Source organism: Eumetopias jubatus, unplaced genomic scaffold, assembly GCF_037043125.1.
Source record: "Eumetopias jubatus isolate StellerSeaLion01/CBP00866 unplaced genomic scaffold, mEumJub1_p1.0 scaffold_15, whole genome shotgun sequence".
NCBI lineage: Eukaryota > Metazoa > Chordata > Mammalia > Carnivora > Otariidae > Eumetopias > Eumetopias jubatus.
The window spans coordinates 82,168,847-82,195,505 of record NW_028274821.1 but is presented as its reverse complement, the minus strand read 5'-3'; the positions used below and the strand labels follow the sequence as shown (position 1 = coordinate 82,195,505).

Here is a 26,659-nt window from a genome sequence, read left to right as displayed (position 1 = left end):
TGCTGGGGGAGGCCGAGCCTGCAGAAAAGGCGTGTGCTCATCAAGTTCACCCGGGGCCCCACCTGATGCCCGGGCTGGCAGTCATCCCGGGTGGCCCTGCTTCCGTCACTCACATCGCCCGCCCGCTCACGGAGGCTTTGTGCTTTGCATTGTCAGGGACTATTCAGAAAAAATCATCCGATTTTGGAATTAAGGCAGAAGAGGCCAGCTTGTCATTCCAGTGTCCCCTAGAGTATTGGAGTTTGTTTCTTTAAGTTTTCTTTTCTTTTTTTTTTTAAGAGAGAGAGACAGAGCCCGCGTGCATGCATGAGTGGGGGAAGGGCAGAGGGAGGAGGAGAGAGACTCTTAAGCAGGCTCCACCCTCAGCGCCAGCCCACCACGGGGCTCAACCTTAGCCCTGAGATCACAACAAGCAGAAATCGAATGGGACTTCCAACCGTCGGGGCCGCCCAAGCACCCTGGGGTACCATCTAAGAGGCCTGCCCCAGGACTCTTCCATCTCCAGGGGGTAGACATTGAATCTGCCTTGCCATCTGCTCTTTATGCATGCCGCGTGGGAAGTTACACACGAACTGGTAGATTTGGGGCAGGGAAAGACGCAACCCCATTGCCTATGATTTGATAGCCCTGTAGGGCAGCCGCTAGTCTTGACTGTGGCCAGACTGTGCTAACGCGTCTCCCTGTAACGTCACCATTTCTCACGGGAGACCTCTCACCGATGCCCCGCACCCGGCCGGCTCAGGAGCGGCTGTCCCTCCTGGCTGTCTCGGGCCGCAGCCCCCAGCAGCCCCTCGTGTTGGCCCGGGGACTCAACCACCCCGTCCCGCCTCTGGGCGCCTGGCTGAGGCCAGCGTCGATCGGCCCGGCTCGGGCCACGTTCGGGAGCCTCGAGCTGCCTGCAAGAGGTCGTCTTCGTCTGTTGTGCCACCTTCTCTTAGCCCAGACATGGGCACCTTCCTTTGTCCCGGAGAACTTGCTTACTCGTCCGATCATTTTCATCCTTCCTTTTAAACTCTTTTTCCTCCTTCAGGAATTCCTAGTAGTTGGATGTTGGGACAGGCAGGATTGAGCTTCTAGATTGTTTTTTCCCCCTCTCTCCGTCCCATTCTCTGCTTATGTACTTCGTTGTACTTTCTGGAAGAATACCTCAACTTTGTCTTCCGTCTCTTCTACTGCATATTCTGCTTTTGCAAAGAATCTAATAGTTCTTTCTTGATCCTGGTTTCTTCTCCATGACACGCTGTTCTTGTTTTAGCTCCGTGACGATATTATAGTTTGGGGTTATTATTATTATTATTTTTAATGATCTTCTCTTTCCTGCATTGTCTCTATTTCCTGTTTCCTTTCTTGGGCTGATTGGTTTAGTCTCTCACATTGGAAGCTTTGTTTCTTTCTTTTCTTCTCCTCCCTCCCTTCCCTTCTCCCTTCCTCCCTCCCTCCCTCTCTCCCTTCTTCCCTTTTTTCTTGAGCTGTTATATTTGCAAATAGGGGGCTTTATTGCCATATTGAAGCAAAGGCCCAGAGAAATTCATACCTAGTTCCTTTTATTTACTGGAAGCTTTCCTGTCTGGGGGGTGGGGGGTTGGGCTTCCCGGATGTCCATGCTCTTCCCACGCACGTGCACGCGCACAGGATGCTGGGACAGGGATGCAGTCCTTGCACTGGGGAGGCACCTGGGGGTCTTTTCTCCAAAGCCAGTTTTCCAAAGAATGTTCCAGTCGCCTCCCTCGGGGGATGGGCTCCGGGCATCCTGGGAGCAGTGCAGGCACCTGTGGGGCAAACACTACCGGGGACAGAAGCTCACTTTACCCCCTGCCACCTGCTCGCAGACCTACACCTCACAGAGCCCTCTGCTCTGCCTGGTGTCCCCAGGTCTGGAGCATAGCTGGTGTGATTCCTCCAGAGAAAAAAATGTCCAGTTCCTTCCAAAGACATGAGACGATAAAGAGAAATGTCCTGGCTGTGCAGAGAAGGGGAGGAGGCTGGGGCCCGGTCCTCCGGTTTCCCACCTGGTGCAGGGTCTCAGCCCCCATCACGCTGGGACCTCCCACTCGGGAGCCTCTCGGGCGGGGCTGCTCGGCGCATCCCCAGTTTGTCTGTCCCCCTCCCCAGCTTCCATCTGCCACGGCTTTTCAAATTCTGTTTACTGATGTCTCTCCTCCCACGTTCACTGCTGATAACCTTTCCAGTCCTTTCCCCATCAGGGTGGCAGTGTTTGGGGAATTAAAGAGATAAATGCATGTGGTCGATATGCTTTGTTTAATGAGAAGACGTTTCTTTCAAAAATCTAATTCTATTGATTCAGTATTTATTTTTTTTAACTTCCTGATGGTAGCTTTTTTTTCCCCTGATAAACATTATTGATTTCTAGTTTTATTGCTTCAAGGCACAGAATGTGGCCCCAGCTGTGCCTTTGGCAACTTTCTGAGGATTTCATGTCTCAATATATAGTCGACTTTGGGTACTGTTCCAGGCATACTCAGAAAGAAGGTATGCTCTCTAGGGCAAGAGCAAGGTATCCCTGCTTATTAAACATTATAAATTATTAAAAGCCTCGGGGTTCTTACTGTCTCCTTGATCTGTAATAAACTAACAGCAGTGGTGTGTTAGTCTCAAAGGTAATTGTCCTTCTGTTGATTTTTTCCTTTGTATTTCCAGTTTTTGCTTTCTATTTGATGCTACTTAATGCAGACATGGAGGTTCACGGCTTTTGTACGTTTGTTACAGATGCCCTCTGTCAACATGGCCTGTGCCTCATCCATAGCCACTTCCTGGCATCCTATGGTGTTTAAGTGGTGCTGCCCAGCAGAGGAATGGCGGTGCTCGATCTTGAGGGACAAGGACAGAGGTACAGAAGCTCTAAGGGGGCCCACGGGTCTGGCAACGAGGTGGCAGAGGTGTGGGAGGGGAGACGGGTGATACTGGCCTGGAGAAGAACGGAGGCGAGGAGGTGGAGACGGGGTCCCCTAGGCAGCACACCTTAAGGTTGGCTGAAGGGGAGAGAAGAAAACCCAGCCCGGGGCAGGTGAGCGGAGCAGGTGAGCAGCCCCAGTGCCGTGGGAAAGAGCCGCCGGGCTGCAGTTTTAGGAATGATGACGGCAGCAAGGGTGAGGCTAGGGCGCCAGCCATTCTCTCTGGGAATGCTGGACAGCCAGGGACCTGTGCCGGTGACGGGCCGTGGTCTCCACGGGGGACCCGCCGACACATCACTGCCCCCATCGTAGCCGGGACCCTGTTACGTGTGTCCCCTCCGAGGGGCCGGACTGGGGCCTGCACATGCCCCCTCTCAGCTAAACAGGATGGCGCTGACCCCTGCCTGGCTCCTGCTGAATCGGCCCCCGTGCATGGGTACAGCCGAAGGGGTTTGGGGGCTGCTTTGTTTCAGAGGCCCTGAGTGGGGCCTTGCAAACGGGTCTGGCTCGTGAGAGCCCCATGAATTGGGGCCTTCCAGGCATTCGAAATTTCGTTTAGCCAGCTCAGCCTTGACCTGCTGGTGACATGGACCAAACTCTCGCCCCTACCCTAGAGAAGGCGTCTGACATAGAGCCTGGTAGGAGATGGTGTCTGCTGCAGGAAGTGCAGGGGCCACACCATCCCCCTGGGGCTGGGGAACAAGCAAAGGACTCCCTTCGGAGCTTATCGGAGCCCAGGAAGGGCCCTGAAGAAGGCACTGCTCCACTCTCTAAGCGGAGAGACCCCAACCTGCTAGAGGAGACAGTCTCAGGTCCCTCAGTAAGCCGAGACCACCACTACCCCCGTTCTAGGGGTCTCCCCTGTCCACAAGTACCACCAGGGCGAACTCCGTGTTGCTGCCCCTTGGTGAAGGACAATATAGGCCCACAACGCAAGAGTCGCCCCTGGAAAATCTCCTGAGACACAGCTGAATGGAGGCGAGTCAGGCTTAAAATAGCTAAATAAATCTTTAATATTTCTAATTGCAAATGTACAGAAATTGCACAGCCACACAGTCTTAGAACACCAACAACTTTCTCTGTACATTATTACATAGTTAAAAGTCACAGCTGGAAGGAGGAGCTCCAGCCAAGACTCCCAACGTTTGCATTTTTTTCTTTTTCACATACTTACAAAAGGGGGAGCAAGGAGGTGGTGTGGGGCTGGGGGCGGCTTTGGGGCCAAAGGTGTAGAAAAGAGGGGCTGTTTCCCTGGACAGCCTGCCTTCCGCGGACGGGCGGGCGGCAGGGAGAGAGGCGTACCCCGGGGGCAGATGCTCCATGGGAGGGGGGGCGGTGTGTGGAGCTCTGGCCTTGGTTCCCCACCCCCCTTTCTGGGCAGTCGGAAAAAAGTCTTCACTCATAGGAAGTTTGGCAGTTTCCTTCACCCTAAACATACAAGTTAAGCAAAAAAGTCAGGCCTCTCTGTGTTGGCAGCGGGGAGAGCTGTCTCCGGCAGACGCTGGGCCTGGGGCCCCGGGGACCTGGGGCCTTATCTTCCCAGAGCAGGGCCTGCCTTCCCTCACTCCTCCTCCCTCTGGCCCTGTGGCAAACGGCCCAACACTGGGACGCAGCTTCTGCGTGGCCGGGACAGGAGCCCCTCTGCTGGTCTGGTCAGGGCGCAGGTCCCCAGCACCCCACCCAGACCGCACGCTGCAAAGCCAGCAACTACACGCCATGGGTACGGAAAAACCCCAACACCCAAATCCCAAACCTCTTCCTCCTGCCCAATACTGTTCTCTAGATTAAAAAATAAAATACACACCATTGGAGAGCAGCGGTCCCGGGCAGCCCTCGGCAGCACCAGGACTAAAGGACTATGTACAACCATTAGGTGAAATAGTTACATTAAGTTGAACACCAAGAACATTTACAAAAATTGTCAGACTTGCAATTCAGATAAAAATCTGTGAAGAGTCTGTACACTTTTACAGTTTTTGCACTAAGTAAGTAAGGCTCTCGGCCTGAGAGCTCACAACCCACGCCAAGGGCCGCCAGCACCAGACCTGCGCTGGCCTCCTGCACCCTGCTGTCCGGGCCCCGGGGCCCTGGGAACCTCCCCCGTATTGCTAAGAGGCGCTCAGTCCGAGGTTGCTCTACGAGGCATCGAGGCATCAGTGGGAGAGGGGTGGGGGGGAGGAGGGGAGGAGACCGAACCACAGTATGTCACTGGGGGCTGGGCCCTGCCTGTGTGGCCACGAGTGGGGGCAGGGCCACAGCCCCCACGGCCTTCCTTCCTGAGGTCTGTGACCCTTGGGGGCCTGCCCTCTCCTCACCGGCCAATCTCTGGCCTAACTGAACTGCAGGCTGCATCTAAGAGCCCCCTCCCAGGACATGGGCCAGGACAGGGTGCTGTGTGGTCTAGGCCACCCTCCCCACACTCCCCGACCCGGTGGGCTCTGTGGTGACCTGGGCCCCTGGCAGCGGCAGGCCTCCAGCCCCAGGGGCGGGAAGGGCTCAGTGCTCTTTCCAAGGGTCTCCTCAGCTTCCTGAGGCTGAGGCAGAGGGGGCAGCTCCCGCGAATCGCCCAGCCCCGGCTCTGCGGCCCTGGCTCTGCTGCTGCTGTGGGGCAAACGCCCAGCTCCCGCCCGAGATTACCAGGGCTGGGGGTGGGAACAGGGAAGGGCCGAGACAGACCCAAGCTCCTGCCCACCTATGTCCCGCAAGGCGGGGGGGAGGGGGGGAGCAGGGAGGGCTGAGAAGCCACAGAACAGCCTAGAGCTGGGGAAAACCAGCCCCAGCCGTGCCCCTCTCCTGTCTGCAGCGCCTGGGTCCTCGGCCGGGGGGCCCGGGAAGGGTGAGGAGGAGGCCGGCCGCACACACGGGGCCTGGTGCAGGCTGCTGCTGTCTTGGAGAGGGAGCAAGTCTAACATCCTCCAGGGCCGCTATTTCCCATGCAGTGCGCACGCTCAATTTAAAAGGCCCCTGTGTTCCAGCAAGCGAGCAAGCGGGCTTTTGTTTCTAATGCATACTGTGAAAGGAAAAAAAATCACAGTTATCCACCTTCTCAGGGCCTACTGGCATCAGACTTTCTTTTCACCATCCATCAGGGAAGATCAGCCGTTCTCTCAGGGTGAGAACCGCTGGCCACTCCCTGAAGGGCCACTGCATCCCGGTGCGCCGGCCCCAGGAGAAGGGCGGGTACCAGGCACAGAGGCATCTGGGCCCACTCTGCCCAGATCTTTGGCTTTGGGGAGCCCCGGAGTGTCAGGCTGGGCCCAGGTGGCAAGTGAGGGAGGCTCTGGATCCTCCCCACAGAGACAAGGGCCCAGAAGAAAGAGCCAGGATCCTCACTGGGTCTGTTTGGCAACACAAATAAGGAAGGGGGGGACGGGGAGTCTGGGGGCAGGTACAGGGGGGAATCCTCGGTTCCTCACAGCCAGGAAGGGTCCCCGGACAGGGCGCATGCAGTGGCAGGTGCTCAGGGTGGAGCCCTGCGGGGGACAGGAACTCCAACGGCTCCGTCCTTCCCACCCTCTCCCTGCCTGCCAATCGACCGATCAGCCCCTGGAACCAAGGGGCAAGTCCCCCAGGGCAGGCGCCTGGGCCCCCACCGCTTCAATCCTCCACCTCTGCAGGTGCTCCCTCCCTAGGGAGGGTGTAGGGGGTACATGCATTTGGCCAGGTCAAGAAAGAAAGGTGATACACACCAAATTCAATAACCAGCAGAGACATATTTTGGCAGGCCCCCTGCTTGCCCCAGGCCGTCCCACCCCCCAGCCTGCAGTCTCTTTGGCCTGCACCGAACTCGCTTCTCGGGCCAGAAGAGAGGGGAGCGGGCCCACGCTGCGTCAGTCTGTCGAGGCTCCCTCCGTGGCACCTCCTGGACCGCAGGTGGAGGGAAGGGGGGGGCCTGGGCCTCCCGTCCCCGCGCTGGGGCTCCCCAGGCTGAGGCTGGCCCCGAGCCGCCACGGTCCTCCCTCCTTGGGCAGGTTAACAATGGCTGCTGTTTCGGAACTCGCCGTTCTCAGTAATCTGCAATTTGGTGGGGTTGGTGGGGGAGACGCCGTTACGGGCTTGCATGCTGTACCTCTCTTTCAGCTGCGTCAGGGCGCTCATGAGGCGGGCGTTGGCGGCGTCCAGTGAGGCGATGCGCTTCTCCTGGGGGCAAAGAGGGCGTTAGCTGGGGCCACAGGGGGACCGTACTGGGACAGGGGTCTCCCCGGGGCTGTGTGCGCCCATCAGCGGTGCTGGGAGGACACGTGGGGAGGACTGGGAGTCCACAGCGTGCAAGGGGCCGGAAAGGTGCCGAGGTGACGGGGCCGCGGGCGTGCCGGGCAGGTGGCCTCAGTGCCATGGCCCGAGACCCTGCGCCTGCCTTCCTACGTCTCTCCCGTCACTGCTTCTCCCCAGTCAGAGCAGCCCTAGCGGTGTCGCCCATCAGCCGCCGAGCCCCGAGGGTTTGTGTCCTTGCCCGCGTGCGCGTGACACGGAGATCGCGGCTCCTGGCTGCTCCATGCTGTTTTTACGTTTATAATCTGAGCAAGGCCTGGCCCTATTGCCGGGTGAGTGAGAGGAAAGGAGTGCAGGGAAGGAGAGTGGAGGCCAGTCTCTTATGTGCTTCCTCTCTCAATGCAGCCGGGAAGCCACAGCTCTGAACAAGAGCCCCCCTGCTCCGTCTGCCCAGCCTGCTGTCACCCCAAGCCATCCCCATTCCCCTCCCAAAAGCTTCCACACTTTGGTCAGTACCCTTGGTGAAAGGCAGTACTCACCAAGTTGCCCCAGTAGGGAAGGAGCTGTCCCGCCCCTTTCACAGCCTGTCCCAGTGAGCTTGTGGTCCACTGAGACCTCCAAGCCTGACTTCTTGGATCAGAGATCCTGGCCTCCTATTCCTCAGCTTTTATAGTGGGGTTATGACTGAGAATGTAGCGTTGTCAGTCACCCCCTCCTTACCCCAGGTCCTTTAACACCTATGGCTGAGCAAAGGGCAAGAACCCACCTGGGCATCAATGATCTTCTGTTTGGAGTCTACAGCTGCTTGCATCTCAGCGTGGTCCTTCTTCAGCTCCTCCTCCACTGACATCAACCTGTGACCAGACACAAGGACAGTCAAGCTGGCACTTGAGGGGGCAGCTAAGGAGGTGGGGTGGGTCCCTGCGGGAAGAAGCCATCACACCTACACGGAGGGCACCTACTAGGAAAGCCCCTCCAGATGGCCTCCAAACTGACATGAGATGGGTCTACTCCTTCCTTATACTTCACCTGCCCCTGACTCTGTTCCCAAATCCCCCAGAAGCCCTTGGAGCTGCCCATTTCCCGATGTTCTTCCAGGAGCCAAGGTGGGCAGGGGTGGGGGTTAGATCTTCACCGCCTCCCAGAGCAAGGCAGGGGGTATAATGTCAGAAGATCCCGTGGCATGGGTAGGAGGACGAAAACCCTGCAGGGCTCTAGGGCTTTCTCCACCCACTCGGCATTCAGCAAGTCTATGCCAAGACGTGCCTAGCAGCTGACGTAGCGGGATGAATAAAGTAGAGATCTCCAACTCTCAAAAAGTTACAAGGCAGCAGGGATACAGATTGGCAGACAGTGGCCATGCCCTGCATGGGAGGCCTGGAGGCCATGGGAACAGAGAACAGGAAGCAGGTAACTGTCCTGGAGGGTGGGGTGGGGTACAAGCAAGGTCTGAAGGTCGGTAATGAGTAGGGAAGACTAGAAGAACACTGTCTGCAGAAGCTCAGAGCTAAGGCATGTGTGGTGTCTGTCACCAGCTGCTCCTTCCCTGAAACCCCTCCTGGCCTCACCTTGCAGGTCCCTCATGAACCTGTCAATCATAGTGGCTCACACCCACCTTCTGATGCTCTTCCATGAGTTTCTGGACCCCACACTCTCTGGGTTTGCCTCCTAGCTGTCAGGCCACTGCTCTGCAGATGCCTGTCCTGCCTGCCCCCAGCATGTCAGGGCTCTGCAGGGGTCTGTCCCAGCCCGTTGTTCTTGCTCCCCACACTCTTCTCAGACAAGCTTGCCGGCTCCCAAGGCTTCATGCCCATCGCCACCTGTACAACTTCTCCAGGCCAGCAGGGCAGTCCCCTAACCCCTGGGTGGGCACCGAGCACCTGACACAGAAGGTGCACAGGGAGGTCAACGGTGCTGGGGCAGGGACCCACAGGGCCCTTGTGAGAAGTCAATGGGATCAGCAGTCAGGGAGCACTGATCAGGAGGAAGGGGTGAGGGGCCATGCCAAGGGGGGGTTGTTCCTTGTCACAGGAAGATCAGACATTGAGTAAAGCCTGTAAGAAGCAGGGAGGGAGGACCGGGGAGCAGAGGGGCACTGGATGGTGTCAATCTGAAGGGAAATTACACTAGGGGATAGAGACTTGTGCTTCCGGTTGGTGGGAAAACAGGGACCGGATTTACCCTCCTGCCATCAAACAGCGACAATAAGAAACTAGAAAACCAAATGAAACACATGAAAAAACAGTTTCCTGACACTGAACAATAGGCAGTGTGTCCTAAGAAAAGGAAACACATGAGCCGAGCTCCGCTCACTGCCTGGAGTGTCCAGGCCAAAGAGAAGAAGGAAAGTAATGTCTCGGAGTTGAGGAGACCCAGGGAAGTGGTGCTCGAGAAGAGGAAGACACAGGGACAAGGCCACATATTTCCTGAGAGTTCCCTTTGAGTCTTTGGCTGGGGACGGGTCTGCAGACCTGTGAGAACACAGCCAGGCTGGGGTAGGAACCACTGAAACATTAGAACAAAACCACCCCAGGGAGAGTTCATACTCCTACCTGGCAGAGTGGAAAGACATACTAACACAGGAACATAAAGTAGAATCCCAGAAGGAAATTGCCTCAGCAGTGGGGCCAGGTTAGGCTAGATTAAAGGCTGTCCAGACCCTCCCCAACAAAGCTCAAATGTAAGCCTCCAAGGAAGCAAACTCATTCCAAATAACCTCATTGCATCCCAGAACAAAGCCTCAAAAATATTTAAAAGAACACAAAGCATCCCACACCTACATAAAAGTCACAATGTCTGGCATCCAACCAAAAATCACCAAACATAAGTAGAAAAATAGAACCAATAACCAGGAAGAAAATTAATAAAAACAGACTCAGAAATGTCACAGATGACAGGATTCGTAGACACCGAAACAACTACTGTAAATGTATTTCCACATGTTTGAGAAAATACAGAGGAAAGCATAAGCATGATGAGAAGAGAAATGGACAGAATTTAAACCAAGCTGAAAGTCTGAAGGTGAAAAACACAGTATCTGAAATGAAATAAAAAAATACTGGGTAGGATTAATAGCACATTAGACACTGAAGAAGAAATGATTATTAATCTTGCAGACATAGGAACAGAAATTATCTAAGATACAACAAGGGAAAAAAAGTAAAAAAAAAAAAAAAAAAAAAAAGGACACAACAGAGCATCAGTGCAATGCGGGACAATATAAAGCAGCCTAACATATGTGGGATGGGATTCCCAGAAAAGAGACTGGGTAGGCAGGACAGCATACCTATAGATCCAAGAGCTTAAACCCAAGAAACATGAAGAAAACCATGTCAAGGATCATCATAATCAAATTATCAAATCAATGATTAAAAAAAAAATCTTAAAAACAGCCAGAGAATAAAGACCAAAAGAACAAAAGTAATGACAGAATCCCTACTATTATAGCCTGACAGTGAGGGCCCCACTGGCCCACTGCCTGTTTTTGTAAACAGCCACACCACACACATAGTTCTGCTAAAACAGCAAAGTTGAACACTTACAGAGGCCATATGGTCTGCAAAGCCTAAAATATTTATTATCTGCCCCTTTACGGCAAGTTTCCAACTCTTGCCCTAGATGGTGACAACAGAGATATAGCTAATAAGCCAGTAAGAAAGATAAAATGCAATCATAAAAATGCTCAATCCAAGAGTGCAGGAGAAAAGGGAACAGAACAGATGGTACAAACAGAAAACAGTAGCAACATTAAGAGATTTAAACATAATTATATTGATAATTACATTAAATGTAAATGGTCTAAATACTCCAGGAACTGCCAGATTAGATAAAAACCAAGAACAGACAATAAGGTGTCTATAAAAAAACTCATTTATATAGAAAGACACAAATAGGTTAAAAGCGTAAGGATAAGAAAGGATATACCTGGCTAATACGGATCCAAATAAAGTTGGGATACCTATAATCAACACCAAACAAAGCAGATTTCAGAGCAAAGAATATTATGAGGGATAAAGAAGGTGACTTCATAACAAGAAAGATGTTAGTTCATCACCAGCACATAACTCCTAGATGTGGATGCATAGTTTCAGTGTACATAAAGCAGAAACAATAGAAAAAAGAAGAGAAATACACAAATCCATAATTACAATTAAACACTTCAATACCCTTTTCTCAATAACTAATAGAACAGTAAACAAGTAGATAGAAAAACTAGTAATAACATAGAAGGATTCAAATCATGCTATCAACCAAATTGAAAATTGACGTTTCCATTAAGGAGGAAATACAGCGGGATGGGTTAGTAGAAATTAATGTGTTAAGTAAGCCCCTGAATTCAGAGAGCACGCACCCTTCAGAGAAGAGGCACAACGAGAAGGTGGTGGTTAGTTTGAGAAGCATTAGTGAGCCGAGAACAGAGCCAGCAGTCAAGTGAACAGTGGATTTCCAGTCACCCCAGTTATAGGTCCTCTGCTCATGCTAACCGTTTTACAATGAACAAACCCACAGGTAAGCGAAGCAGACAATAATTAGAACAGAGAAACAGGCAGCCTAAAGAGGAAGAACCTGGAAAGGGTTTCTGTAGTGGATGAAGCATGAGGCTAGGTGGGGAAATTTCCTGGCTATGGCACACCTGCTACACCTGTCCGGATGACAGATTCTTGTGCCGTGCAAACAAGCTGCAAAACCCACACTGCGTCCTCTTCTGCCTGCTATTGCTGTCGTGAAGAAGTGAACTTCCCAGCTGGGGCGCTGGGGACGGCCAGGATGCTACCCCTTCACTGTACTCCCTGCCTACAGACATGCATGAGGGTGTACCCACCCTGCCCACGGGTGGAGACAGAACAAGAGAGAGAAAATCACCACAGCATGTGATACCCAAGCCGTCGACAGAGATGAGAGTCAGCATCAAAGCCAACGGTCCTCTGGAAATCTTTCCTGGATAACTCACAGGCACCTCAAAACTCAACGGATCCCAAACGTGGGATCTGTCCCAGCATGGCTGGGCTGAGCTCCCCAAGATCCTCCTCTCAGCAACCGGTACCAAGACACCCAGATGCTCTTGGCAGAAATCTGGGGGTTATTCTGCCTCCTTCTCCTTCACCCACTGAGTGTAACTGACTTATCCCTACTTTTCCTGCCCTGAATTGGGTCCTCACTGTGTTGCCTGGCACCTCCAATCCTACCTCCCCTTAGAGCGCTGACCAAGAAAACAGGACTCCTTACAGGGGTCACAGGCCCTATGTGAGCTGGCCTTCACTAACCTCGCTTCTGCCGGGCCCAACCTTGCATTCTACCATCAACACACACCACACCGAGTAGGGCTCCCCACGCTCCAGGCTGCCTCCCACCTCCAGGCCTGGGCCACACTGTCTCCGCTGCCTGGCACACTCTCCTCCTCCCTCCTTCCACTCTTGGCTCCCCTGCCGCTGATCAGGAGGGCGGTCTGCCTGCTGTGTGCCTATGCGGGGTGGGTGGGTGGAGGGGGGCCAGAACTGGCCCAGGGCAGGAAGAGGCTGCCTCACCTGCTGATGATGCCCTTCATCTGGATGTCCTTGTCCTCCTGCTGCCGCCGCAGCCGCTCCTCACCCTCCTCCAGCCGTGCCTGGTACTCCAGCACCAGCTTCTGTGTCGTTTCCTCCTGGCACTTGAACAGGGTCTCATACTCCTCCAGCTTCTTGGTAGAGATTCGCAACTTGTCCTGCAGCACTGCCAGGTCCTGCCGGGAGGGCAGCATGCCACGGGCACGGCACCCAGGACAGAGAGCACAGCCTCGTGAGCCAGAGCAGGAGCACAGGGCGGGGAGGGAGCCCAGCTTGAAATGTACCAGGGGTCTTCACCACCTTCACCTTCACACAGTGAGGAGACGCCTTCAGAGCCCAGCCAGAAGGGCCAGGGTGAGACGCCAAGCCTGTCTCCGTCCAGGGCTCTCTACCCTCCAACCTCCTACCCCTGCAGCGTGACCTTACAACTATGAGGGAATGGAGACTCAAACCCAAATCTCAGAAGTAAGGGTTTAACTGAGAGCACTGAGCTCTTTTTTATAATAAACAAATGTTAAAAACTCTCCTGGATATGTTAAAATCTGATAGCACCCTGAAAGGTAGGGACTCTACAGGAGGGGAAACTGAGGCCCAGAAGGCAAGGTGGCCCAGTCCCATGGAGAGTGACTAACCAGTGGAGTGAGAGCCTAGCCTCCCAGCCTCTATTTGACCCTGAAGCAAGGGCGGTGGCATGGGGAAGTGGGGGCGGAGGGGAGATGTTAAAGGTAAGGTGGGGTTGACACTAGAATCAAGGGGTTGGGGGCCAGGGTACTGTGACAACTGGGGAGGCAGGAAGAGCCTCTCCTGGAGTCCTAGGCAACGGAGGCCTAATTCACTTCAGCAAAGGTTAAGAGGCAGCAAATCCAGCTGACTGGGGAGAGGCCCAGCCTTAGCCCCAAGCTAAGCTCCTAAAGCAAAGCTGGACCCACAGGAGAGCTTGGCTCTGGGAGAGAGGACCCTGGCCCATCCCAAGTCTTGCTCAGCTAGCCAGAGCGGGGTAGAGAGGCTCCTCCCTGACAGAGGCAGTACCAGGTTTCCAGGGGGCTCGAGAGAACAAGGCCTCCCCCAGATTTGCCTTGTGAGGGTTAGTAGCAGAGAGGACGAGAGAAGCGGTAGCTCATTCAGCCATGGATTGGCAAGGAAAGAGGGCCCTCCAGCTGCAGCCTGACCCCTGCAGTCATTCGGGTGGTCCTTACAAGTCATGAATGGGACTCTGGGTCCCCGAGAGGTGCAGAGCCCAGCCCCAGGCTCACAAAGGGAGCTAAGGCTGGCCCAACTTTTGGCCTAACCACACTATGGCTCTTGGAGCACTGTGCCCCAGCTTGCCTTGTCCCCTTGACATAATTATGGTGAAAGCAGGTGGATGCAGTGGACTAAGGGGATGGTGGAAGGTGGCGGAATGCAGCATGGACATGAACCTCGCCCTAGGCCAGGACGAGGGAGAGCTGCCACCCGGACTTCCGTGCCCTTGCCTGAGAGGCTGCTAAGGCTTTCCTAGGGCCGAGGCGAGGGCATCTGGGGAGTGGAATAAGTACCATTCTGAGGGGCCTTGCCCTGGGCCCTGCATCTTCCTGGGCTTTGGCCCACAGGAGGACATGAGAACCAGCCATGGATCCAGGGCAGGTGCCATAACAACAGGGAGAATTTGGGAGGAAAGAAGCCCCTGCCCCCCCACTGCCTCACTAAATGCTAGATGTGTGTGGTGGGTGGAATCCGGATATTTTAGAACCATTTCCCCCCCTAGGGGGAAGAAAACCTCTCAGTAGCAGTAGGACCCTTCACCTGGCTCTCTCTCATGTCCTGGTGGAGACAGGAACTGGGCAAGAGTGAGGCTCTGGACAGGCACAAACCCAGAGTAGGGGACATAGTGGGGGGTGGCCCTCCCAGCTGTCTCGGGGACCCACACCTCTCTGCCTCCTCATGCACGAAGCTCCCCATGACGGTCTCCATGTGCCTCTTTGGCACCCCCAGTCCTCAAGTCCTCAAGGAAGGCCTCGCAGAAGCTCGATGGCCAGGTCCCTCGGGGAAGGGGCCTCCCAGAGGTCTGAGGACGAGGTACCAGGAGTCTGGATTCAGTACAATTTCCAGGTGAGTCTCATGTACAGCCTGTATAGGAATTCTCAGCTCTAAGCTAAATCTCTCTTGCTGCTCTTCTTCCAGAGGCCACTGGGGACCAGGGGTTGAGGGGGGACTGGCCACACGCAGGGAACAAGCAGCATCCCTCATTCAGGGCTCAAGGGAAGAGAACATTGCCAGCGGGCACAGGCAGGCAGCCCCGCCCTGCCCCAAACTGCCAGGGTCCAGCTTTACCTTTTCTGCTTGGCTGAGCTCCTCCTTACTCCTTAGCCTATCCCTGTGGGGGGGGTCTGGGCCCAGGCCCTCGTCTTCTAACAACTGCGCGTTCATGGTCAAGAGCCAAGCGGCCGTGCGGTCCAGGGCATTGGGGCTCACAGGTGAAGGGCCCTACAATGAAACACAGCTGTGAGGGGCTGGAGGGAGGCAGGGGGGTGGCACCAGGTGAGTCACAGGGACAAGTGGCTCAGGGACATGGCAAGGGTAGGGGACCTCCAGCTGGCCAGGCAACTACCGATACAGTCTCCAACTCAGGAATTCCCACTCCCGGATGGCAGCCTGGGCGGAGTCAAGAGCCCAGGTGGCCTGAGTGCCCCTCTCTGCCACCCAGGTGAGTTTGGCCAGGCAGGTGGGCATTCAACCCAGAGCACATCTGTTCCACATACTGTGTGCGGCTCCAGGGTGACACGAAAGCCCTGGAGGCCAGCTCAGAGCATGAAGGTGGGGGTGCTGGGGGTCTGGTCGACTCCTACCCTGGGTGGGGCTTTAACAGGCCTGGAATCAGAGACGGATAGACCCCTCCCCTCTTTCTCCCTGGCCCCAGCTGCCCCTGGGGGAACTGGCAGAGAGACCCTAAGGCCACACTGTCCCTGGTTCAAAGGATTCAGGCAGGGGCCAGTGGGCCTTGGCGGGGAGAGGGGAGGTGGTGTGTGGGGCAGGCTGGTGGGATGGGGCCAAGTGCGGCCGTGTTCAGCATGGGATGGCAGCTGAGGACAGGCGAAATGACCAGGAGCAGCACGCCATGGGTGGGGTATGATGTCCCGGCGGCCCGAGAGCACGGCCTGCCGTGGGACGGCAGCACTGACCTGCTTGTGCACCGCACGAGGCTTCAGCTCCGGGCTGTCACCCTTGGACGAAGATGAGGGTTGCCGAAGCCGGGCTCCGGGGCCAGCCCAATCAGGCGAGGCCGATGCCAGGGTTCCACTCGAGGGCCGCGGGTACTGCAGGGTGCTCAGCAGGGTGGGTGGCGTCCGGCCACGGGGCGCAGGAGGGGGCGGTGGGGGTGGTGGCGGTGGCTGGTCGATCCTCCGCTGGGGGCCGGCACTGTTCTGCCTCGGCACCGTGGGCTGCCCGCCCTTCTCAGTCAGTGACATCTGCCGCCGCGCCAGCTCCCCGGGCCGCCGCGCCAACTCTTCAGCGGTGCTGCTGAAACTTCCCAGCTTGGCGGCAGCTGCCAGCTCCTCACTGTTGCTGTGGGAGCTCAAGGAGCTGTGGCCCTCGGAGCCCGAGTCGCCAAGGCCACGAGGCGAAAGTGGCAGGCCAGCCGCCATCTGGTACACGGGGTTCTGGAAGGAGAGCGGCGCCAATAGCTGGGGCCGGCCGGGGGCACCCTCGGAGGTGCCCGGCGTGGTTGGGGTCTGGCCCGCCCGCCGCACCGTGGCCAGCCCTGCCAGGCTCGCTGGGGCCGCCCGGGCCGGCCACCCGGCCGCCAGCTGAGATGCCGGCGCCTGCCCATCGGTAGTGAGGGTGTCGGGGCCCGCCGGGGAGCCCGCCTCCCCGTCCAGCGTGCGGGCATCTTGGAGGTCCACCATAGACAGGCTCTTGCCACCATTGGCCATCTGAAGATCAGGCTCGTTGGCTTCCGAGTAACTCGAGCTGCGGGCAGGTGAGGGCTGGACCCCGGAGGACCTTGTGACAAAAAACAAGTCCTTGTTTTCGGGGGTTGGAGACGGTAACCGGGTGAAATCTATCAGACTGCAGGGAGACAAGCACACACAGGGAAAGAAGGGGGAAGAGAAGAGCTGTGAATGCGGCCAAGGCGGGTCCAAACCGAGAGCCCCGCCAACCTGCAGGGGCCTGGCAGCCTGAGCCTGAGCCGGGGCTGCAGCGGGGGAGGGGGAAGGCAGGGCAGGGGAGAGGAGGTGCGAGGGCTGCAGAAATGGGCCAGGCTTGGGACCAGTGGCCCGGCTGCAGCACCAAACCACAGCCCTGGCAGCGCCCGCCCCCCACAGAAGCCACCACAGGGACCAAGCGGCCAGGACAGCAGCTCCTACACTGCACCTCCCTTCCAGGGGCCGGTGTTGCTAGTTCCAGGCCAGGCTGCCCGGCACGCCCGTCCCCGGCTCAGCTGCACTTGGGACACTGGGTGCTGCGGCCTGGAGTGTTCTGGAAAATTTCCCTTAGCTAAACCCAAACCCACAACGCAGTGGCTCTCTGCTATCCAAAGGTCCGACTTCAAAGCCACAGGGGCTCCCGCAGCCTCTTCCCTCTTGTTCCTCATCAGACTGACAACCAGAGTGGGGACCTAGTGAAGCCTCCCCAACCCCCCCCACCCCCCGCTCCCCGCCCAGCCTCCTGCTGCCACCTTTGTCTGACTGGCAGGCGGGGGCTGCTGTTCCTGGCAAAAACAAGGGATCAGAGGAGGATCCAAAGGTGTGACTCAGGCAGGGAGGGTCTGCACCTGCAGAGGCAGGCCGTGCCCCCCCCACCGCCCCGTCTTGCAGCCTCTCCCTGGCCCCTCCCCGGAAGCTGGCTCCTTAGAAAGCACAGTGTGGTGGTAGGTCAGGTGGGCTTTGGAGGGAAGGTTGTGGGGGGTGGGGGTAAACGGGGCTCTGAGCAGGTGAGGGTTCAACAATGGGGAGCTGGAGCTGGCATAGCCTGGGATGGAGGGGATGCCTGGCTACCTCTTAACCAAGGTATGTCTTCCACCTGAACTGCTTTGCTTCACTTGGCAGGCTGTATGAATGGGCCCCCAAGACTCAGAGGGAGCTGGGAAGTGGCACCTAGGCCTCTGCAGCTCTGGCCTCCTCCTGGGCCTCCAGTCCTGTGTACCACACACCCTTGCTTCTTGATCTCAATGCCCTTGCCTGCTTACATGCCTGCTTACATGCCTCAGAACAAGACTCAACTCCCAACTCTGCAGCCCCAGCCTCATCCTTACTAGCTGGCCCCAAACGGCCCCTGGGAGGGATTGCATGAGCGGGGCAGAAATGGTTCACTATAAACCCAAGTCTTTCAAAGGAATATCCTCATTTTGACATTAACATCTGAGAACATTCTGCCTCCCTGTCCACTAGGTGCTTATTTACAGGTCACTATGCCTTGGGGCTGAGGTCTCAGACTGCAGTCTGGACCTCAATACCTAGTTTCTGGAGCTCCCAGACTGAGAGCCTTGCAGTCAGTCACCCAAGCTCTTGCTGAAAACACACATGCTTTAGTGCTACTTCTGGAGATTCTGATTCAAACCGGGAAATACCATGAAAGTATTTTTAACACACACCCGGGTAATCTAGAGGTATTTGGGACCAAATGGTTCTTTAACAAAGCGTATTTCTCCAAGTCTTTGTTTGTGCTAGTTCCTCTATGTAGAAGACCTTTTCCGCCAATGGAAATGTTACTTTTCCTAAAAAGCCCAAACTATGGCACTACCTCCTCCAAGAAGCCTTCCCTGATTTTTCCCAAATGAAGGTTCACTGCCTACAGTTTGCATAACACATTTCAAGTCTCATCTAGCTTATTTCATAAACATTTGTGTAGACATCCTCCTCCCCAGTTGAGGCTGCAGACAGGCTGAGCCTTGCCTGCACACGTACCCCACAACACCCGGTACGCCTAGCAGGTCTTACCCAGAGAGATCATTCTCTATCACCATCTTCTGCAGCCCGGCTGAGATGCTGCTACTGCCAGAGCCAGGAGTGGAGGCCAAGTCGTTGGTCCCTGGGAGCTGCCCACTGCCTGGGGTGCTCAGTGCTGTGTGGACATCCCTCAGGATTCGAGGCAGGGGCCCCAGTTTGGATACAATGCTCTGCAAATACACAGCAAGAGGCAGGTGTGATCCGTGGGGGCCACTTGGGAAGGCCAAGTGCACTGCAGCTGCTGTGGTTCAAAATCGCCAAGGAACCCCTTGAAAAGGCAGGCCCTACCCTCCCCCACCTGTCAGATGAAGCAGGTCTAGGAAGCAGCTGGGAAGGCCAGGAATCTGCAAATGAACGTTTTCCCCAAGCCTCTCAGTTAGTTCTGGGAGTGGGGGAAGGGTGCAAGGCCCAAAGGGAGAAATGGGGACCTAGCCCAAGCCTTTGACCTGAGTTTGTCCTCTCCCCGTGCCCCAGAGAAGGGAGCCCAGGTGGAACCCCAGATCTGCCACAGTGACACCTCCCTATCCGAGAGGCTTCTGGCATGGCCCTGTGCTTATGCACTGGCTTCCAAGACTTTGTGCAGAAAGGAAGTGGGAAAACTCATGTAGTCAACAGGGCACAGACTTGAGAGGCAAACAGCTCGATTTCAAATCCTTGCTGCACCGGCATCAGCTGTGACGGCGGCTGCTACCTCCCGTGCTTCCGCCTGCTCAAGCAGATGCAGTGGTCGGAGGCCGGCACAGGGACTCCACGGGCAGCGGCCACTCGAGCAACCTGTGCTGGCAGCCGTGGAGGAAGAGAGGGCCTCGGCCTCACTGCCATGACCCCTCCGGCACCTGTCGCAGCCAAAGGGCGATGGATACCGCGAGCAGAAGGGACTGCAGCAGCAAAGCGCTGGGCCGAACCCGAGTGTCCAGCGACAGTGCAGGGGCCTGGGCGCTCCTGTGCGGGACAGCGTGCGGCCGTCAGAAGGTCCCAGCGGCAGTGCGGTATGACTGACTATAGCGAGCAGGCCCAAACTTTCCCACGAACAAGAGGAAAAGCGCTCTGTGCCTGCGTGGGTACTTCACACACGAGCAGAGGCATCTAGAAAGTTGCACAACCAGAGTGCCCTGAGCAGTCACCTCTAGGGAATGGGACAGGAGCAGGGAGGTCTTCCAGCCCTGTTTAGGCAGTAACTACTTTTGTCAGGTGGTCTCTTGAGGCCCTGGAAAGCAACAGATATTCTGGAAGTGGATCCTGGCAGGACTGGCCCTTGCTGCCAAGAACCTGTTCACTGTGCGGGCTGGGGCCGCAGGGGCGACAGTGGGACCCCAGGTCACAGAGGGTGCACGCCAGGTGGCTGCAGCAGGGTCAGAGGTGGCTAGGGAGTACGATTTTCAACTGATGGTCAAGGGCAATTCTGGAAAGGTCTGCACCTTCCTGCCTGACATGGGAAGGTGTAGCATCTTCAGAGTATACGTTTTTCACACCAGTGGCCTTAAAACCTAAAGCAAGGACATTTTTGGAGACGCAGCTAAAGATGATCACATTTCTCACAAGCAGGGAGCACACCTTCATGCAGGAGTCAGTCCACTCAATTCTGAGCGTGCAGAGGCATAGCTAAAGCCCCAGTGGGCAGAGTGGGCTCCCGTGGCAGCTGCTGGAAAGTGAATGGGACACTCCCCACCCAGGAAATGGGGCCCAGAGACCCCCAGTACATGCTGACAGGGCCTGGGTTGGAACCTTGGGCTCCAGCGCCTGGGTGGGCGAACACGCTTACCCCCACAGTTAGTCTGGAGGAGCACCCTCCAGCTCTGTGGCAGCATCTGGCCCAGCCCCTGACCCCCCGCAGCCCCATGGGGCCAGGCACCTGCTCCAGCTGGCTGACGGCCTCCCAGAGCAGCGAGTGCAGACTAGAGAGCTCACGGCCCAGATCGATGTAGCCCTCAAAGCCGGCCGTGTTGGAGATGGTCTCGGGATTGGAGATCTCCAACAGGAAGCGTTGCATGTTGGTCCACTCGTGCTCCAGGAACTGGTTCATGAATGACATGTACTCCTCCTTGCTGCCAAACCTGGACAGAAAGCAGACAGGGTAAGTGCCCTGGGGCCCCGCCCAGAAGCCCCCCTTCTCTGAGGCACCCTGCCTCAACTCCCACCCCTCCCGGTCCACTGCAGCTGCCTCCCATGCCACTCACTGCCCCTGCCAATGAGTCCGTTCCGACTCGGGGCCCTCATTCCTGGCTAAGCCCAGAGACCCTTTTTGGGACCTTTCCTCACAGGACCTAGAATGCTCTGTGGCCCTCATTCCTCATGCACTGCTGGTCAATCTCCTTCTTCTTTTCCTCCAAGTTTCAAAGGCTTGGTGCACAGATGCCTTTCCAATTCACATTTGGCAGGTCTCTCTGCTGAGCTTTCAGACATGCGCATCCATGGGCACCTCCTCTGTATTCGGCCTGGCCAAGTCTGGTGTCAGGTCTGTCGCCCCAGACCCATGCCCCACCACCAGGCTTCCTATCCTAAGTGGGGACACTGCCGTCCCCAGACAGCTGAGCCAGAAGCCTGGTGGCTTCCAGCTTCTTCCTTTCTCACCGGTGAGACCTGCTGACTTTATCTTCTAATAACCCCCGGCCTCACAGCCACGGCCTCTTGTATCGCCACCCCTTGCCCCCCAACACTTCCCCTGCAGTTCCTTTTGTGGAGGTGAACCATGGCTACCTTCTTGGCCCTGTCTCTCAGCTGCTCGCTGTGCTTCCTCCAGCCCCTGTGCCCCTGGCTTTCAGGCTGACTGGGTTCAGGACCCAGAACAGATGAGAGCCAGCCTCCCTCTTGCTTCAAGCCCTCCAGTGGCTCCCCCCTGCCCCACCTGCACTTCAGGTCCCTGCTGACCTCTTGTATCTCGCCTCCCACTCCTCCTGGCCTGGCGCGTGATGAGTCAGGAATGCCTGGGTGCCTCATCCTGCCAGCACCACGGCCCTCCCGGGGCCTGCCACACCTCTGCTTCTGCTCGCCTCGTCCTGACACGCAGCAGGGGGCACATCTCCCAGGACGACAAGCCTGGGGCCCTCCTAAGAGGCCTGCGTGTCTCCCTCACTGCTCTGCTGCTTATCCCACATCTCCTTCTCTGCGGAAGTGTGGGTCTGGGAGGCTGGGGCCAGATGTGACTCAGCGCCCAGCGCAGAGAGGCCTGCAGCAGGGCTCCGTCCACACTGTGAATGAGCCCTTCCATTTCCACCCACTCGCTCCAAGGTACAGCTGAGAACACTAAAGTGCTTTATGAGCAAAGACATCCTTCACGGCATCAAAGAAGGACAGTCTGAAACAACCTGAGAGCCCAACCACGCGGGACGGGTTAAGGATATATGGGCCATTCTCCCTTGAAGGCATATTAATCATTCATTGCAAAATGAGGCTTATGAATGTTAAGTACACGGGATAATCCTTATGATAAAATGTTAATTCAAAAAAGCAGAAGGAAAAAATATCTCCTCTTCTCACCTTTGAAAATGAAGAAAACGTACCCAAATGCCATGTACTTTTTGTAGGAGGAGGATGAGGTGTGGAGATTTTATTTTGAACAACGGGAAAGGGAAGAACTGAGGATGACAGGGCCAGAAGCGGGGCCTGCGTGCCGCCCAACTTCAGGGCGGAAAGGTCCCCATCCCCCCGCCCCCGGCCCGGCCCCACCACTCCAGCTGGCGCCCAGACTCTGCCCGAGGGGTGCCCGGCACTCACTTGGCGAAGTTGGCCAGGTTCTGGGTGACCTTGGCAATGAGGGTGAGGGTGCGGGCTGTGCGGTCGTCGGGGTACTCCTGCAGCAGGTTGAAGAGCGAGGGCGACATGATGGCCGGGCAGAGGAAGCGCAGGAACAGGGAGGCACTGATGAGCCGCTCGCTGATGTCGGGCCGGCCTCGGCTGCTGCACTCCTGCCGCCATGAGGCAAACACCTCTTTCAGCTCCCGCGGGAAGACACTGGGGGGGACAGAAGGGGGGGTCGGTCATCGGGTGGGGGAGCTAGCCAGCTGCGGGGAGCGCAGCGCGGCGAAGGCAAATGGAGGGCTTGGCGGAAGGAGCAGGGACAGCTGAGCTCCAGGCAGGGTGGTGGGCTCTCCACAAAGGGGCCGAGGCGGGAGGGGCACAGGTCGAGAGAGGCCAGGTCTCTGTCCCAAGCAGAATCAATGCCAACGGCCAGCCTGCCCCGGAGCTTCACCCTTGGCCTCCAACACCAGGCACGAGGTTCTGGGGAGAGTGAGGTGAACACAACTGGAATCGACCAGTGCTCCCTGGATGCCATCACTGCTGCTGAGACTCACTCCCTTTGCCTGCATCATATTCAGGAACTGGACGACTTCAGCAGAGTTCAGAACGACCAAGATGGGAATGGCCTAATCACAGGATGAGAACCCAGCTCTCCACTTTCTCGGCGGGAAGGGAAACAGAGGGAGTGACCCGCCCCCCACCACCCAGTGGGGGCCAGTGGGGGTAGGCAGGGTTCCTAGCACCCAGCTGGCGGCTCTCTCTGCTGGGCATCCACAGCCTGCCTCAGTCAGGCCCCACTGGCCAATCTTTAAGTGGTTTTCCTATCTTTTCACCCTGAAAAGACAGGCCTCCCACCTTGGGACAGACCAGGCCCCAGCACTCCAGGGACTCTATGCCTGGCTCTGTCACTGGCTCAGGGTGTTCTGAGCAAGTGCCTGGCCCTCCCTGACCTTCAGTTCCCTCACCGTTACAATAAAAATAAGGCCTACCCTGCCAAGTTCACATAACCATCTCAAGGCCGTAGGAAGCCTTGATCAACTCACGAGGCTTTTGCCCAACAAGCCCAGCACCTGCCCAGCAGGCTCTCTACAATGAATGCGGCTGAAGCAGCAAGAGCGCGGTAGAGAGACGGTGACAGGGGAGCAGAGGGAGGACCTTTAGCCCTGGCCCTCAAAATGCCTGACCCAAAATGCCAGGCAGGGGGGAGCTGTGGAGCAACGACATCTGCGGATGGCCTTGTTCAGAACAGAAAGGTGCCTCTGGGCCTCTGACAAATATCAGAAAGAGGAAATGGGAAAATCATCCACGGATATGTTTCCCTGTGTCCCACACCCAGTCTGCCCTGGGAACGGGGGGCAGAGGGTGAAAGCACAGTCCAGCCCAAGGGTGGGAGGTATGTTCCCAAAGAGTTCAGGACTGTGCCTCCACCCCCAGTGGGAGGTATGTTCCTAAAGAGTTCAGGACTGTGCCTCCACCCCCAGGTTCAGGGGTCATTTCTGGCCCAGCTCGAGGGGCCAGGCTGATCCTAGGTGAGTACCTTATGCAGCCCAGGGGCAGAGGGACGTGGTAGGAGGACATCCATTCTACTGGCTCTGGCTATTCCCTCTGCTCCATGCCCAAGGCTATCAGTCACCTAGCAGGCCTATCACTGCCTGTCTTTTGGGAGCAGCAAGCCATTCCCGGGCCTTCCTAGGTCCAGCCCTGAGCTGGTGGATCCATCTGCCCCAGGGTTCCAAGTATATGCAGGAAACAGATTTGGACACAATCCCACTCTGACAGAATCAGGGCTATGACAGAGGTACCCAGGAGGGGTGAGACGACCATGTCTGATACCATGGAGGGGGGCCACTGAGGGGAGGCAGGCGTAAGGCCTTAAAGCAGGAAGGGAGGCAGCATGAGGTGGTGGGGCTGTGGGATGAGTGAGGAATGGCGCGGGGGGCAGGTGGTGGGGTGGGACGGCACCCCTGTGGACAGCTGAGAGGTCTCGCACGAAGCCATCCACCTGCTCCAAGAGAGTGCTTGAACAGGGCCCTGTCCGCCTCACTCCCTGATGCAACCCCAGCACCCACAACAGCAGCCGGCACACGGACAGGCCTGCTAAGAGATTTGCAGATGCACTGCCACGTCCAGATTCTCCACACCACGTCCTGCACAGATTCTGGGCCACTCCTTTACATTGGAGAGCCCACAAAGAACCAGGACGGGGGCCAGGTCTGGGGGGGGGGCGGGGTTCTAATCCCAGAGCCACCACTTGGAAGCTACGTGAGGCTGCAGCTAGGCCACTGGCGCCCTTGTTAAACCTCTGCTCTGTCGTTTAGAACTCGGAGAACGGAGCCAAAGGGCCTTGCCCAGCACCCTGCGGGCACCCTGACACAAAAGAGGCAAGACACGGGGCAGGGGCCCAGGCGGCACTGACCAGTAGGAGTTGATGATCTTGCAGAAGGCTAGCTCGCAGCACATCTTGAGGTTGCCCTGGTGCTCAGGGAGGTCGGCGGCCGAGCACTTGCTTGGGTCTACTTCGCAGTTCTCATCCGACTCATATAGTGCTTTGATGAACTCACCTGGGGCCAGGAGGGCAGGGAGGAGTAAGGACTGGCGGGCGCAGGCCACCCTCTGCCCGCCTGCTAGCCTGCAACCTCCCTACCTAGTGCATCCTGCAGGTACTTCTGGCCCACCAGCTTGAGGTACTCCTCGATGGCCTTAGTGGCCAGCGTGTTCTCCCGGAAGATAAGGTGCTCGTTGTCCCCGCAGCGGTCCACCTCTGACATCATCAGGTCCGTCAGGAAGTCCTGGGAAGGCGGGAAATGAGAAGAGTGGATGTGAGCAGGACCGGAAGGCAGGAACCTGGGATCCCAGCCCCGCCCCCAGCCAGAAGTGCGCGCTTCTTGAGGATGCTCTGCTGCCACGCTGCTGGTGCCCACCCTTGGGGGCTACTGGGGGGTGAGCCCGGACAGCCTGTGAAGGGGAGACACCTAGAGGTGGACGTGACAGCTGGGTCCAGGGATGGGGGAGGTGGCCTCGGCAAGGGCATGCCACATGGAGCCATGAGCCAACTGCACCATGGTCGGACCCACCGGACTCAAACCCTGTTCCGCCCTGACCAGGCCTGGCCAGGAGACCAGAGCAGAACTCCCTTCCCATCGCCAACAGCGCTAAAGAGAACAGACAGGCCACCCTCCCTCCACTGTACAAGCAGCTGATACCATCCACCCGCCCGTGACTCTGACGGGGTCTCCCATACCAGACAGACTTGTTCTGGGCCGCCCCCCAGGGGGAAACTGTCCAGATGCCCTGGAAGGCAGTGGGCCAGGGCTCAGATGGCGAGAACACAGAACTCGGCTTGGGTGGTAAGGCGGCCCCTCACTGCTGTGGGTCCCAGACTTCTGGAAGGCAGCTGTGAAGCTGATGAGTCTACAGGTCCCTTACATGGTGTCATGGGAAGACCCTGGGAGGAGCCTGAGCCCATGCCCTCCCTCCTGACTGCAAAGATGCGGTAAGGTGAGCCTGCCTCCCTCAGGAGCCCCTGCCTCCTCGTGCCCTCAGCCAACCCTGTGACCCGGGGAAGGGGAAGACAGGGCATCAGAGACGCAGGGGAGGGTGATGGAGGTGGCAAGGTGGCCAGCATGGGCCAGGGTTTCTGGTGCTCTGGAAATCCCTCCCTTCAATATGTATAACTTTGGGCCCTCTGAAATCACAAGTGGCCCCTAAAATACAGAAGTGAGTTCTAGGTACAGGAAACCTACTGGCCAAAGGAGGGACAGTAGGGACCACAGGAGAGGGAAGGGGCCAGTGCCTTTCTGGGTACCACCCAACCTGAGGACCCCTTCCTGCACTACACATGACCTGTAGGGCCCCCTCCTCTGAACACACAGAGAGCAGAGCCAAGTACTGCATGGGGCCTTGCAGCTCCACTAGGCTCCTGCTCACCGTCACAGGTCTTCCACAACTCCTGGGGTGGGTGCTAGGCCCAGGCTGGGATGAGGAGGAGCTCTCTTTAAGAGCTAAAACTCAAGGAGGGGAACAGGCACAGAATAGTAAAATGACCTGTCCAAGTCCACACAACTACCTGGGCCAGATCTGGAGTGGGGTTGGCAGGGAGAAGCCTTGGAGTCCAGGGATAGGAAGTCTGCCAAGCCACAGCCCCGGAGGGCGGAGCCTGGAGAGAGGGTAGGAAGGTGCTGAGAGGCCCACTGACACAACCTTTACCTTGGGATTACAGGGCCCTTATCAGACACCCTGCCTCTCACCCTGAAATGCCCCATTAGTTCCCAAGTGTTCAGAGAGGGGGAGCTCATATGTACATCACCCCAGCACGAGTTACTTTCTA

At 56.9% G+C, this 26,659-nt stretch overlaps 1 protein-coding gene across 1 annotated transcript in view; it reads right to left on the bottom strand.

The window, feature by feature from the left end:
- Positions 1 to 6,884: 6,884 nt before the first annotated feature.
- The window catches only part of DAB2IP (DAB2 interacting protein), a 121,390-nt gene continuing 101,615 nt past the window's right edge, over positions 6,885 to 26,659 (bottom strand). The window contains exons 7-16 of the mRNA XM_088019263.1: positions 24,977 to 25,121; positions 24,749 to 24,893; positions 22,309 to 22,545; positions 20,447 to 20,648; positions 18,586 to 18,764; positions 15,826 to 16,714; positions 14,978 to 15,130; positions 12,650 to 12,843; positions 7,891 to 7,978; positions 6,885 to 7,052 (exon numbers count right to left, since the gene is read on the bottom strand). Coding sequence (XP_087875389.1) covers positions 6,885 to 7,052; positions 7,891 to 7,978; positions 12,650 to 12,843; positions 14,978 to 15,130; positions 15,826 to 16,714; positions 18,586 to 18,764; positions 20,447 to 20,648; positions 22,309 to 22,545; positions 24,749 to 24,893; positions 24,977 to 25,121 — 2,400 coding nt within the window. The remainder of the gene's footprint in view (positions 7,053 to 7,890; positions 7,979 to 12,649; positions 12,844 to 14,977; positions 15,131 to 15,825; positions 16,715 to 18,585; positions 18,765 to 20,446; positions 20,649 to 22,308; positions 22,546 to 24,748; positions 24,894 to 24,976; positions 25,122 to 26,659) is intronic.